The 14,550-nt window shown below is 36.5% G+C and overlaps 1 protein-coding gene across 2 annotated transcripts in view; it reads right to left on the reverse strand.

Annotated features, from left to right (window-relative positions):
• The window catches only part of FBXL2 (F-box and leucine rich repeat protein 2), a 49,649-nt gene that overhangs the window by 9,642 nt on the left and 25,457 nt on the right, over positions 1-14,550 (reverse strand). Inside the window, exons 3-10 of one of the 2 annotated variants that reach the window (XM_083862238.1) lie at positions 13,253-13,307; positions 11,721-11,795; positions 8,993-9,087; positions 6,762-6,830; positions 6,580-6,675; positions 6,147-6,273; positions 5,877-5,951; positions 2,507-2,637 (exon numbers count right to left, since the gene is read on the reverse strand). In XM_083862238.1, the coding sequence (XP_083718364.1) occupies positions 2,507-2,637; positions 5,877-5,951; positions 6,147-6,273; positions 6,580-6,675; positions 6,762-6,830; positions 8,993-9,087; positions 11,721-11,795; positions 13,253-13,307 (723 nt within the window). Of the gene's footprint in view, positions 1-2,506; positions 2,638-5,876; positions 5,952-6,146; positions 6,274-6,579; positions 6,695-6,761; positions 6,831-8,992; positions 9,088-11,720; positions 11,796-13,252; positions 13,308-14,550 lie in introns of those variants that run through there. The other variant, XM_083862239.1, reaches the window with a different exon arrangement.

Here is a 14,550-nt window from a genome sequence, read left to right on the forward strand (position 1 = left end):
CAAAAGCAAGAGGGCAGCCAAGTTTAGAGCTGAGCAGCTCCACAGGCTTGAAAAGCCATTTTCAGAGTTCCAGTCTTCAACAAGCTTTCAGATGTATGAAGAAAACTCAAGCCAAGTACAAGACAGGCACCTCTTCCCAAATGGATGAGTCTAGCACCTTACTTTGTAGACTCACATTCAGGAATTCTGTGCCCTTCCATCAAGTTAGCAGCCTATCATAAAAAACTCTCAGCTACTCTGAAAATTGCCTATGATACCAAATTGGAAGGGGGAAAACAACATTACCACAAAAACCCCCACGGTTCTGGTCACATTTTTCACTCTTCTAACTCCTTTCATGAATTACTTGCTACAAACCCCATCTCATTACATGGCTGACTTTAAACACGGGGGTGGAGAGGGAATGACATCTGCAATGATATCCAAAATAGTGAGGATGCTACTTCCTGCACACCCAGTTGAAAAGACAACTATAGAGACAGAGGAATAAGAAACCAGAAGATAAGCATCTCTAGCTTTCCTGAGAAAGGGTGTGCAGACAGTCAGGGCAGGAGAATGGGGAGTGAGATGTACACACACATGCTGCATCAATCAGGCCCCAGAATTAAAAAAACAGGTGGGAAGGCAGCATGGAAATAATGAGCAAAGTTCTAATTTTTTGCTTTAGTTTCAGTGATTGTGCTTAAATACAGAGGGCTATTCTTTTTTCCTGTTACAGCTGACATGAATTTCCCACCCAGTGATTTGTGAAAAAGTATCTAACATAGGAGCTGATGAGCCAAAATGATGTCCAAAGCAGATTCTCTGCTCTTATGAAGAAATGTTCTCCATGACAGGCTCAGAGTTGTATTCATTGCCTAGAGCTGCTTTTTGGGCACACCTGAAATGTCTCTGCACTCAGCACCTCCCAACTCCTGTGGAATTAGCAGCTGGTGGGGCTAAAAGGAATATGATCCAAATTTTCACAGCTCCACCCAGACAAAGACATTAATGGTTCAGAGGTGCTTTTCTTGACAAGCCTTACCAAAATACCTACAAGTATTTTAGCATTAAAAAGTGCTAATAGAGGAAAAAGAAGAGAAGGTACCAAGCACCTGAAAGAGCAAATGTAAGAGGATGACAAGACATCTGAATATTGATGCGAGATAAATACAGCTGAAGGGTCTGCTGAAAGCTTGACCTAAGTTTTTGTCCAAGGAGATATTTGTGACTGGTAACAACTGAATCAGGGAAATGCAACAGTATCATGGAAAGCAGCACAGTAGGACATCCAAGGTTCTGAAATGAAGTAAGAGTAGCACAGCACAGAAAATACTCAAGAATTTCCTAGCAGGGCCAGCAAGTCCAACAGAGGCAGCAGACTCTTCTTTCACACTCAGCACTGAAATATTCAGAAGGTACAGAACAAGTGTGGAATTACATTGCCCTTCAATTTCCAACATAATTTTTATCAATTTTTTTCCATCCATGATCCCCAAAGTCCAGCTGTAACCAGCTGTATCCTCTGTCCTTCCAACGTGCAGTATTCCTCAGCAGTAATCACTGCAAAGAGTCATTTTCTTCCCCTGTGCTGCTCCTCATTACAGGAGAGCAGCAGACGCCTTCCCCCTTGTGGCTGACAGATTTCCTACCAAAGTCAAAACAATTCCTGCTGCACTTGTACTGCCCTTGGAAAGAACTGCATAACTAACAGCAGTTTAGACCTCCTTTTATTTCCCATCTGAGATGCTAATTGAGAAATTGAGAGAAATGGTGGAAAAAGACCAGCAGTAACAGCACAGCTTTCTAGGAAACACCAGTAACTGTGCCAAAAAACTACTAAGCCCCTAATAAATATGAACAGGGATACAAAGGGGACTGTCAGCCTGGAATTTTTTTAAGGACAGGTTTTCTACAGTAAGAAAAGCTCATTTTCCCCATTCACTGAACACTGTGTGTCAGCATATGGTATACTGGCATTTGAATGCAGCATCCCCTAATTTTTACAGACCACTCATTCCTCCACTATCTGTGATTTAAGGATAATAAATTCTGACTCCTGTGTGTTTGTGCCATAAATGGCAATTTGTCATCCCAAAAGCTTATCTTTTTATTTAATTTACATTAAAATTAGAAGTACTATCTGTCTCTATAATGTCTCCATAACCAGGGAGCTGCTGCATAACTGAGCTTTGGTTTCAAAGTCCACCATAACATATATGTTTGCACAAATTACACCAATGTGGAAATTTATATTTTTTTTTAACTGATAAGCCCCTGTTGTTCAAAACATCTCTCATAAGTATCAGTCCTCAATGCTTGCAAAGACACGAGCACATTTTAAAAAACCTCTTGTTTTTCTGATATACAGTGAACTACACTAATATGAAGCTACAGAGGACCAGCCCTCAAGTTTATGTACTTACAACCTAATGTTTTGGTTGCAAGTGCAGCTCATCTTCAGAAGTGAATTTCTTAGATCAGGTCAGTAAGAACATGACACTCAACACACTCATGAAATACTCACTTCAGCCTTGGACAGTTTAGACCAAGTGCTGTGAGAGAAGCATCTGTCAGGTTGCTACAGCCTGAAACACAGAGCGACTGCAGTCTATGGCATCCTCTACAGATTTTCACAATGCCTTCATCTGAAATTTGCTGCAACACAGAAGAAGGTTGAAATTACTTCCTTATCAAGTAATCAGCCAAGAACAAAAGCCAAGACTCTGCTACTGAACTGTTACTGTCACACTGTATATAACCAAGGTAACCCAGATTTTCAACCAAAAAATACAGTCCTGAAACCACATACAATGATGACACTGAGGATAACCAACATTTACAATTCCTACTTAATTATGTATTTTTCAGACACATTAAGTGCTACTCTAAGGTATTCTGAAGCACAAAGTGAGAGTTGTTTGTTGTTGTCTTCCTCTTTCACTTTGCTTTTGTTTTATAATTTTTTCACTTTTTTTTTTTTTTTTTTTTTTTTTTTTTTTTTTTTTTTTTTTTTTTTAAAGTTGTGCTCACTTCTTATATATTGATGGGGTCCAGGTCTTCTGTTTCAGTGACTGTGTAAGTTTGGGAAGAGCGCAAAAGAGATTTTAAAACCTCACAACACACAAGTTAACTATCTAATTTGCTCTGGAACAGTAGGACCCAAGGGCAAAATCCTTCACCTTCTGACAATTTTTGAAGCAGGAGTTACAGGGAAACAATTACAAATAATCCATTCTTTACAGAAGGTAAGTGTAAAAGCCAGATTTGCCCTACCCTATAGAGGTGTCTTTAGATGAAAGATTTAACTCAAAAGAGGAGTTTTCATTTCTCAAAAACGTTTTGTAGTAGATATTCTGTAAGGAGTTGCTCCAAATTTAGAATATAAATAAATAAGTTTTCTCTCTGAAACAGGAACTGTAAGAAATAGCCCCACTGCAGCTGCACACAAAATAGCAACAGGAACTGGATTACTGTGTGTGTGCAAATACGATTTTGTTTACAAGTCTTCTATTCTGGAAAAAGCTCTCTCTCCTCCTCTTCACACTATGAATTTAATTTTTCTGCTGTGTGGAACAGGTTGTTTTATTTCCTGACTTAATAATACTCTTGCAATAGTAGCAAAGACTTCCACTCCATTTTTAATAGTAAATACACAAGCCTTGTATAAGCCCCTCATATGAGTACACTCATATAACTGCAGCATATTTCTGATCCTATTACCCAAAAATAACCTTTCCCAGATGAAAACAGGATGAGAAATAGCAGCAGCTCAGCACAAAGGGAGACTACCTTATCCTTCCCCCTCCCCAGTCCAGCACTTTTTAATATCAGAAGTTTAGATCTGCAACTAGTTCAGTCAAATTATTATCAGCAGAAAACTAGAATTCTTGTTTTCTTTTTGGGGATCCAGAAGGATTTGCATAATCTACAGGTAAGAAGATAAGTTTTGGAGTTCTGTCCAAATCAGTCAGATACTTCTGGATTTGACTCTCCAAAACCATGTTATTTTCTGGAACTGTTCTGTTTCCTTTGAGAAACACTCATGATGCTGTTACTGGGAAAAGGGACTGCTTTGAAGGTAAAGACTATGCAAATTTTATGCTGTTGTAAAAAGCCCTCAAGTCATATATGAAAATTTTCCACTCTGAAACTGCTTATGATTTCAATGCCTATATCACTGTCAGGAAAGAAAAGTGTTTGAAAAATGCCTGCAAGTCCCTGCAAGTTTCTAAAATCTCTCTGTACCGATGGCACCTTTCAGATGTGCAGTTTCCAAAGCTAATACACGTTCATTCCAGAGCTGCTGGAGGTGGCCTGGCATTTTACAGGGCCTATAAAACAGCATCACTAGAATTACAGTGGGGGTCACATAAAGCACCAGGACACCTGCTGTGTAAAAATCCCTTTGATCATATGGAGTATATGGAGCCTGGATGCTTCTGGAAGCGTGCTTCCAAGCCATAGCAAGCAGGACATACCTCCAGTGGAACACAGCTTTAAAGGACATGTAATTAGGTAGGACACACAGACTGGCAACTCAAAAAGTCAAAGGAAAAAATACTTTTCCTGGGAGGTATCTGTGTTTGTACTACACAACAACAGACATCCTGACCAAGGGAAAGCTCTGGTGCACTTCTGCGCCAATGTGACTGTGAAGCGGGAGAGATAAGAACTGATTATCATCAGACCTCTTGAGATCATTCCACAAAAATAGTCAGAAAAGGCTGGCCTTGATGTATCTCATTAGTCTCAGGCAAAACAAAATAGAACAAGAACTTGTGAGAAGGACAGCAAAACGAAAAGTAAAAGGGGAGGAAATTACGTACTGACTTTATTTAAGTGTGGTTCTGACCAAAAGAAGGAACTTCCCTTCACTGCCATTATCTTTGAGTGCCCAGCTTCAGTGGGAACCTACATTCAGACTGAAAAATTCTCTTTCACTAAACATCTGGATCATGGAAACTCAAGCTTTGTATTTGTATTGTTCTTATTTTCTGCAATTTAAATGTAACTTTTAAGAACCACTAACACTCAAAAACATTCAACACTTCAAAGAAATCTATTAGGTTCAATCTTAACATAAAATGTTCCAATGCCACATTCATTCTGGAATAATCTGTAAAACAGATTTGAAAGTTTTGCAGGTTTTTATGATACCTTCTTGCAATAAAACTAGAAAAAACTCTTCAAAAACAAACAAACAAACAAAAATATAATTTCATTATTCAACTCTGCATGCCTGAAACACTGAAATTCTAATTTAATTCAATATCTTTTAAACTTATTTGCAGGGAAAGAATGACTTAGATATATTTAAAATCTAAAATAAGGCCTTTCCCATTCCTGAAAAGTCACATCAGAAACAACGAAAAAGAACCAGAGCAAAGAAAATCTGTGTTCTCTAAGTAGGATTGAAAGTACATGAATGATTCCCAGTCATTTCATTACTAATGAATGTGTTCTCCATTAATATTGGAAAGACATGCCCTTCTGCCACTTAGATGGTTCTGAATCATCTTCAGTTATGATGCCATTATGTTCTATTTTCTATTATATAGCCCAGAACATGGCTTCTGCTCAATTAGAAACCTTAGAATTATGAATAGACCAAAATGCTATACAGTTCATGAAATTTGAATGAATGCAGTTAATTCTTGCTCTAGAGCTTACCACAGTTACAAGATGTAATGAAGGGAAAAAAAATAACCCAACACTTCAAGCCAAAACTCAGCTGTAGAAACAGCCAGCTCATTTAAAGCCACTATTCCACACAAAATCCTGTAAACTGCAGAAATGTACTATCTTACTTAAGTGTATAGCAGATCAATTCATTAGCATTCGAAAATGATTTCTGATTTTTAGAGAATGTACCTTTGTAAGCTTCAAATACTTACTGTACACGATTGCAAATTCAGGATTACAAGCTCATGACAGTGATTTTGAATGTGTTTCAATGCTTCATCTTCTAACTGTATTTAGTAATTAAATTTGACATAGGAAAAGAAACAAGAAATTAAAAGCACAGCAAAGCAGCCCAAAAAATGTACACATCTTGCAATATTGAACAAAATACAATAACAAAAATGACATTTTTTAATTCATGGAGATTTCAAAAATCCAAAATAAAATTTTATTCCTAAAGGATCACCCAAGCAATTATGTACCTGTGTGCAACCTCTAAGAAATAGAGCTTTTAGTCCACTACACCCTTTCACCAGTGCTTCAATACCATCCTTCGTAATCTGATCACACCAGGAAAGATTCAAATGTTCCAGATTTCTGCAACCCTCACTGGGAGAATTAAAAAAATACATAAAGTTAAATCCAGCCTTCAAATAGTCATAACAGTGGGAAACCCAAATTAAACACACTGTTAGAAATTAATGATAGCCAGTGGACTGTGCCAGGCCTCCACAGAAAAGTCATGAGAAAAGACCACACACAAGCACCACAGTCTACACCCCAGAAGTCCTAGATACAGAATACAGCCAGTGCTGATTCACAGTATAAAGGTTCAGCACCAATTTTTTAACTTTATTAAATGCTGAAAGGGTCTTCAAACACTTTTCTTTAACACAGAACACTGAATCTTCTTACCTTAAGCCTTTTAAAGAACTGTTTGTGATGGCTACACAGGATGTCAGATCCAGATGTTTCAGCTTGGAACAGAATCTGCTAAGACTGTAGCATGTGCTGCAAAACAGCAGACACACTAAAAATACCTTCAGCTACTTCTTTTTCCAAATTTTCTCATCAATCAAAAAACCTCTTTGACTTACCTGTCAGTGATTTTTGTGCACCCATTCAGATTTAAGTGCTCGATGTTTCTGCAGTTCTGTGCAAAGGTCCTAAAACAGCAACAAGAAGTTGAATCGATATAATGTCCTGAGTGCTATGAGGTCACAAGAGCACATTCTGTCCTGTACCTCCTCCCACCTTGATCAAAAAGCCTGATATTCAAGCCCCAGAATAATCACAAAGTATTCCTCAAATATATCTGTCTCAATGGTTGCTTCTTCCTTTTCCTATTGCAAGTTTCTGGTCTTAGGGAAGCGTTGTTTTTCTATCAAACACCACTTGGGCAAGTTGGTTATTTCTGTGATATATAAGCCAGAACTTGCTTCAAATATTGTAACAAAAAACTCAAAGGGCATAAACAGAAAGCTTCAAGTGTTTTTGCACATCTCATTACTGAAGCCTTTGCAAGTCTTAAAAGGAGTTTGCTCCCACAGCAAATGGAAAGGGACACACCTGGTGAATACCAAAATGTGACCTAAGCCTATTGAACTACCACTGGAAAGCCCTGTAGGCTGCAAATTGCTTCTTTACTACTTTAAAAATTAAAAAGCATCAGTGTGCAGTACTGGGTATGAACTTTAAGGATGATTGGAGCTATTATACTGCTGTGAGCCTGTACGTATCATTATACTAATTACTCTGAAGAAATACATAAACTTTCTTTTCATCTGTGCAAAGTAATATTTACAGCTGCACTGCATTTCAGAACACTGTTTTTATGCCCATGTTTCCTTCAACTGCATGGATTTTATTGGCAGGAGGGAAGGAAACACACAAAACCAGTTTTGTCTGGAGGCCTGCCCTGGTTAACAGATCTGACTACACGCTCAGTTGGTAACAACTTCTGGCTCTCCAGTGTGGATTGAAAACAATGGAAAAAAAAAAAAAAACCCAGCAAGCAGTTACACTGGTGAGAGTTCCCAGCTGAATTCTCGAAACAGCTATTCCAAAATACATATACTGGAGGGAGATTTACAATCAAGACACTCTTCAAATCACTTGGAAAGATGTTACTCTTTGGAGGAACAGCAAACTGCCTCTGAGATTCAAGCATGGTGCACGTCCTGACAGACCTGCCACAAGCATTCAGTGCTTACATGGCCAATACCTACATAAGTAACTGGTTATTTTACTCAAAAGTTGATGAAGAAGGATAAATAGAGAAATTAGTATCACTCACAAAATTAATTGATCTGGAAACAACACAAATAGGCTTATAGCAAAAATCACTTTCAGAGCAAGTATCTGAAAATTAATGCTTCATGAATTTACCCTAGAGACAAATTTTATGAATTGGCTTACTTATAAATTTTAGAAATAGCTAAAGGTCACAGGACACTATTTTAATGCCCACTGCTTAACAAAATCTTTGTGCTTATATTTTCCACTTGAGAATGGCCACACTACATGAGACTGACCACCATCCAGCCCAGGCTCCAGGGAGAGAGGGGGAAAGCATAAGTGCAAAGAGCCAGACCCCAAGCCTTCCTCCAAATGTTCTTTAAGCCCTAAAGCACTTGTGGTTTAGGGACCCATCAGTTGAAGGTAGGATTTTTGGGTTTAAATAATCACAGAAATATCCAGAAGAACCTGGCCAGTTTGCACTGGAAAAAGCTTATATGTATTAAAACATTCTGGGAACAACCTGCACAGTTCAGCTCACATACTGTGTCCAAGAAGGGTCACTGTCCTCTCTAGAGCTTCCCAAGATGTTCTTGTTGCCTGCCTGCTCTTATTCAGACCAAGAAGAGAATTCCAGATATTTTCTGATTTTGTAGGCACTTAATTGTATCAGTTTTTATCTTTCCTCCTATTGCTAGGGTTACCTCTTGTCCAGATTAGATGATAAACAATAAAATGACCAATAATCTTGATACTCTGACTGTTGGAGGATGCCAGAGTATTGTCTGAAAACATTTCAACCACTTTAAAATGGAGCAATATCATCATAATCCTAATAGAAGAAAAAGACCTGTTTCTGAAAAGCACAGCTCTCATTTCTTAGTTCATTTCTGGAAAATAACAATAGCTACATTTTGATCTCAAACTGATGACTCATTTAGTCAACATTAAGGTATTTAGTACTTACCTAAGTATCCCACTTTGTTCATCAGTCAGGACTCAGAAATACAAACAGACATAACAGTCATCTAATTGCATTTGGTGCACATGTTAGGAAACAAGCAATGTCTTAATCAAGAGTTTTACTTACTTTAAAGAGGAGTCTCCAACACCAAGACATCCTCTCAGACTAAGTTGTCTCAGGAACCCACCACACCTTTTTGATATATTTTCCACAACACGACCCTTAAACCAAATAAAAGGAAGATTTAGGAGTTTTATTCTGACACAATATTCTAACCAAATTAAAAATCCCAGGAGTTAAGACTAGCTATATTCCACTAGAACTACAGCTCTCTGAATTTCTTTTGGTACTTTAGAAGAAAGAACAGTTACCTGTTGAGAATTTCCACTCACACTCAGGTGCTATTCAATTCAATCTTTAATTCTCTCTTCCTTTTCTTCATTCAATCACACACAGCTCAACTTTTTGTCACAGCAGACCCTACCCATCAAGACTACTAAAATGAGCTTCAAGCTTTCTAAGATGTGTAGGGAACTGCTCCAGAGGTGGAAAGGGAGGCTTGGCCACTCCTCAAGGGTCCCAGTCACCCCTACAGCACCAAAGTTGTAATTGCCCACAGAGACCTGCTTAGGCCAGCACATCACGACAGACTCCAATAAGTAAGTCTCTGTTTTACAGCTCCTGCCATAGGGTTGCTTGCAATTGAAAGGTGCCAAATACCTTGGTGGGAGCAGCAGCAACAGGATTAATACCTAACACCACTGTGCATTTTCTTCTCTCCCTTTATTTTTTGAAAGAAGAAATATGTATAAAATTATAGGTCGGTGGATTGTTTATTGCCATATTGTTACATTTTACTGTCCTTCTCTAGTACTAATATCCTGGACATCACTATGGGAAAATATTTTCTTATCAGAACTTGTTTCTTGGTCCATAAGTAACATTGTTTATCTTATCAATCCAGAGATTTTACACCAAAACAAACAAACTGAAAATCATATATTTTTAAAATCTTTTCAATTAATCAGTATTATTTCTTGGCAAAGGCCAAATACTTTTACTGCAAGGATAAATTCTTCAATTAATAACATATAATGCAAGTCCAATTTGCATTGCAGAAAAAAGACAAATTCCAAAGAATTATTCAAAGAAAAAACAAATAATGAGATAAGTTTTTCCAAATCCATTCATAATTTGACATTATCAGATCACATACTGACTGAAAAATCACCAAACAGCACAACGTCCAACTGAGCACAAAGCTGTCAAATACAATTGGAAGCTTTTACCTGCCCTAAATTCACAGACAAAAATTACTTTACTAAAACAGCTAAACAGAGTTCTTAGACACCAAATATGAAACTATTTTGTTGAAGAACTGATTTGTGTAATAATTTCTTGTTGAACACATTTTTATGAGTAAACTTAAGGGGTATGTAATACAAATGTACTTAAATATAATATACTGAAGTAACTGAATTGCTCCAAACCACAATGGCTTTTCATAGCAAAAGAAGATCATAACTTAGTTTTTCACTCCTTCTCCTGAATCCCATGCTACAAATATCTCAGCATCTCAGAGGGCAACGCCACTAGGTAAAATATATGACAAAAAACATTGAAAACTTGAAAATACAATATGGTATTTCTAAATACCAAAATGATTGCAAACACAGAAAAGGCCTATCAACAGGAAGGACTGCAGACCTGTGGAGCTTTACTTTATTTCTTAGCAGATGAGGAACACAAGATTTTTAAAGGCAACTGAAAATGTGACATTAAAGCTCCAAATCTTCTTTGACACATTTAGATTGAGGCAGATGCCAAAAATCTCTCCTACCCCTGCAAAATACTGTTGTTTAAGATGAGTAGAGCACAGGAGTGGGGAATAAAGTTTGAAAAGAGCAGTGAAAAAAATTCACCCTCTATGTTACTGTAAAGCTTTAAGAACAGTTTGTACCATGGTTAACAAAATACAGCAAATGAAACACATCTGGATTTTATTCATGCAACTACAAAGCTAAAACATAAAATACAGAACCAAATCTATTATTGTAGTCTACATTTAATTTGTATCAAACAAGAAATAATAAACCAGTTCAGACTGAATCAAGGAATTGTTCCCCACTAATTTTTTTCTTCATTTTCAGATGTCATATTTTATTTTGTTATGCACATATATGAAAGCATTAATGCAGACATGTTTTTCTTACAGAAGACAAGTCTGCCCTAAAACCTTTCATTATATCCTGGAAAGGACTTTACTTCACATGTACCTGCATTTCACACGAAGTTCAAATCTTATAAAACAAATGGTCATAAAATGGCAATCAGATACACAGCAAATCAAACCTAGGCAAGTTTGCAGTAAGAAAAATTGTCCATTTTAGTGTTTCAATCTCCAAATCCTATAGCCAAGTGTCCAGTGAGCTTCCAGCACTAGATGGCTCCCTCATAGAGGGATTTGGGACCAGCAAAATTATCCTCCAGATCGTAAAAGTGATTCCAAGAATCTCACTCCATCTAGAGGCACCGTTTACACCTTTCCTTTCTGGAAATGAGCAGGCTTGAATTTCTATAGCCCTATATGCGTATGATATACGAAAATCATCCGATACACAGCTGACAACCAAAACTGAAACACACATCCAGGAAAAAAAAAAAAAAAAAAAAAAAAAAAAAAAAAAAAAAACCAGAGGTTTTTTTTCATTTCCTCCTTCACAGTACTATTTTCCTGAACTTAGTCTTTAAAAAACGTGAAAACACCAGAATATGCGGGGCACTCAAAATGGGCTATGCTCTTAAACATCTCCATAGGAATGAAAAATACCCTAAAAATGAAAAAGACACTAACCTCTATATCCGTTTGGAAGTTAAAGAGGTCTATTCTTTGCCAATTGCTTCCATCCAGAGCTAAAACATTCCATGCCTACAGAAAACAAACACAGTTTATTTATTACCTCTACTTCCTGCTCCCTTAATTTTCTTGTCAGTAATGCAAGTATTACAAACTTGACAATTTCAGGCAGCATTAAAAAAAAAAAAGTAGATATTAGTACTCATACAAAGTAGCTAAAAATATAGAATTTGCAGAAATTAATCTCAAATCTCCTGAATGGATTACACTTCAAAGGTTAACTTGTGGCTACAAAGTATATGGGAAAACAAGATATTAAATGTGAAGCACATACACAAAAAGATGTAACCCTCTGTTCTTAAAAGTTTTCTAATGAGTTACTTTTGCTAGTTACTTTTGCTAAATGGAAAAAAGTAGCTGCAGATGAGATTCCTTTCAATAAAACCACAGTTCCTCAACCTCACTAGTTACTATTCTGAGAGAACAGAAACCTTTCAGAAAACTGCTGACTTTCCACTATTAGGACCCGGCCTTTCCTTTACACGTGCTAAGTTACATGTACATGTTTGAGAGCCTGTCCTTTGCTGTTGAAGCAACAGTTGTTCAAAGTAAAGCAAAATCAAACAGCCAGAGAAACACAGATATATGCAGAAAATGAGAAAAAAAGAACACCTCATCCAACCCACAGGTAGTTTTCAGAGAAAGATACAATTTGTTCAATCACTTTGGTTTTCTTATGCAGTTTTGTAGGGATTAGATGAACCCTGATGTCACTTGACTCACAAGACTTACTGAAGTTGCAGGACAATGTGATATGAGTAAAGCATGAAATAATTACACAATTATACATTAAAACAAACAAACAAACAAGTAAACACCAAACCAAACCTACCTGTAAGAGAAGGATGAAAAATATGAAATAAAGTTTATTCATGTTGTATAATAATATAGTTCATTGTACACAGGTGACGTAGAAATGGAGTATTATTCATTTCATTTCAAGAAAAAAAATGAAGACAAGCTAAACATAAAAAATTTCTTAGCATGCCTTCAATAGTATCTTGTGTGTGCCTTTTTCCTCCACTAGTAGTCCATCTACTTAACACCTTTCGTACTTGGCAAGAAAATGATGGATGTACTACCTAGACACATGGTGCACATTAACCAAACTATATGGAATGTTAAGCAGCAATTACATCTGAAAAATAGTGTTATATAGCCACATGCTTTATAGAAAGCAAATGCCATCATGCCAAACTGGGCTTAATCCCTTCTCCAGATACAGAGCATATACGACTGGGTATCTTTTCCACAGCCTTTAGACAGAACTCCTGTACACAGTAACGAGGTCCACATCTACATGCAAAACTGGGACCACTGTTCATTTGTTTAAATAAACCAAGAGACTGAGAAAACTTTTTTTGTCTTTTTTAACAGGAAGCAGATTACAATGAATCCCATTAAATAATGGGATGTAATTAAGAGAATAGCATAGGGAACAACCAAAAAACCCCAGGAGAAATACATACCTTGGAAACTTGTGCACAGCGACACAAAGTAACTATGTCCAAGAAAGAAAATATTCTAGAAAGAAAGGAAAACAACTACAATTAAAATGTTTAATTATAAATTTGGACTACTGTATGAATTTATGGTTCTGTAGTTCTATGGAAAGACACCAGTTATAAAAGAAGCAGGATAAATGCTATATGAGTGTTTTACCAAATTATTTTTGGTTATTGTGACTTACAGAATAATATCACAGCTATAATCTAAAGACAATCAACACCAACACACGAAAACATATGCAAACCCAGCAGGTCCTGGTTTTGAAAATCTGTTTTCTGTTCCTTCTCCTTACTATAGCAAATATTTTTTTCTTCTTAATTCAGAGAAACTAGCTTATATTTCTTTAATTGTGCGACAATTAAAGAAATAACTTACACAGATACAGATGAAGATTTCAGAGGCTGGTGAAGAGTAAGAAATAGATAACACAGAGATAAATACAAGTTCAAGAATCTAAGTATTAATACAAGAGACAATGACCCAAATTTCTGAAAGGGTTTCACAGTGACTACCAAGTCTAACGCAGTATCTTTTTTTTTAAATTTACTCTACAAGAAACAACTACAGTTGAAAATTCTGATTTACTATTCTGACCATGGAACCAGTTTCTCAGGGTTGTCAACTCTTAATAGTTTACAGAAAGAAATTTTTCACTGTCAAAATGAATTTTGCTAAATACCATTTCCAAACACCAACAAAATTGGTTCAGGGAATGCTCTCAGTGAAAAAGAAACCATTAGCTTAAGCATAAATCACAGATCCTATTAAAAATAATTTTGTATTACAGAGAATCAAAGCTATGAAATATATGTAAGATGTTCCTGATATCTGCTTGCCAAGGAACTTTTTCAGTCTTCAAAACCATGAACAGTAATAAGAACAATTTCATACTATAATTAGATGTTAACATTGAGGAGCAAACAACTGGTACGGCATGTTGAATTTAATCATGTAACATTCTGGTTTACTGTTTTTCAAATTAAAATCAAGCTGGAGCACTGTTTTATCTGTGGTAAGAGCAAAAAATGTAAGGGAAGTATTTCTTAAACACAGCAACCTTCTGGGCATTCATTATGATCACTTCAGATAGTAGTCTTCCAATATTTCATGTGACACCTGGAATTTTTTTTTTTCTCTTTTTTACCATACAGTAATACACTTTCTCAAAAAAACCCTAATAGCCAAGCAAACAGAAGGACAGACGTTTTCAGAAGTTATGAAACAGTAAATAAAATCCTGTCAATAACATTTATTTTGA

The sequence above is a fragment of the Zosterops lateralis genome (genome assembly GCF_965231275.1).
Source record: "Zosterops lateralis genome assembly, chromosome: 1".
Lineage (NCBI taxonomy): Eukaryota > Metazoa > Chordata > Aves > Passeriformes > Zosteropidae > Zosterops > Zosterops lateralis.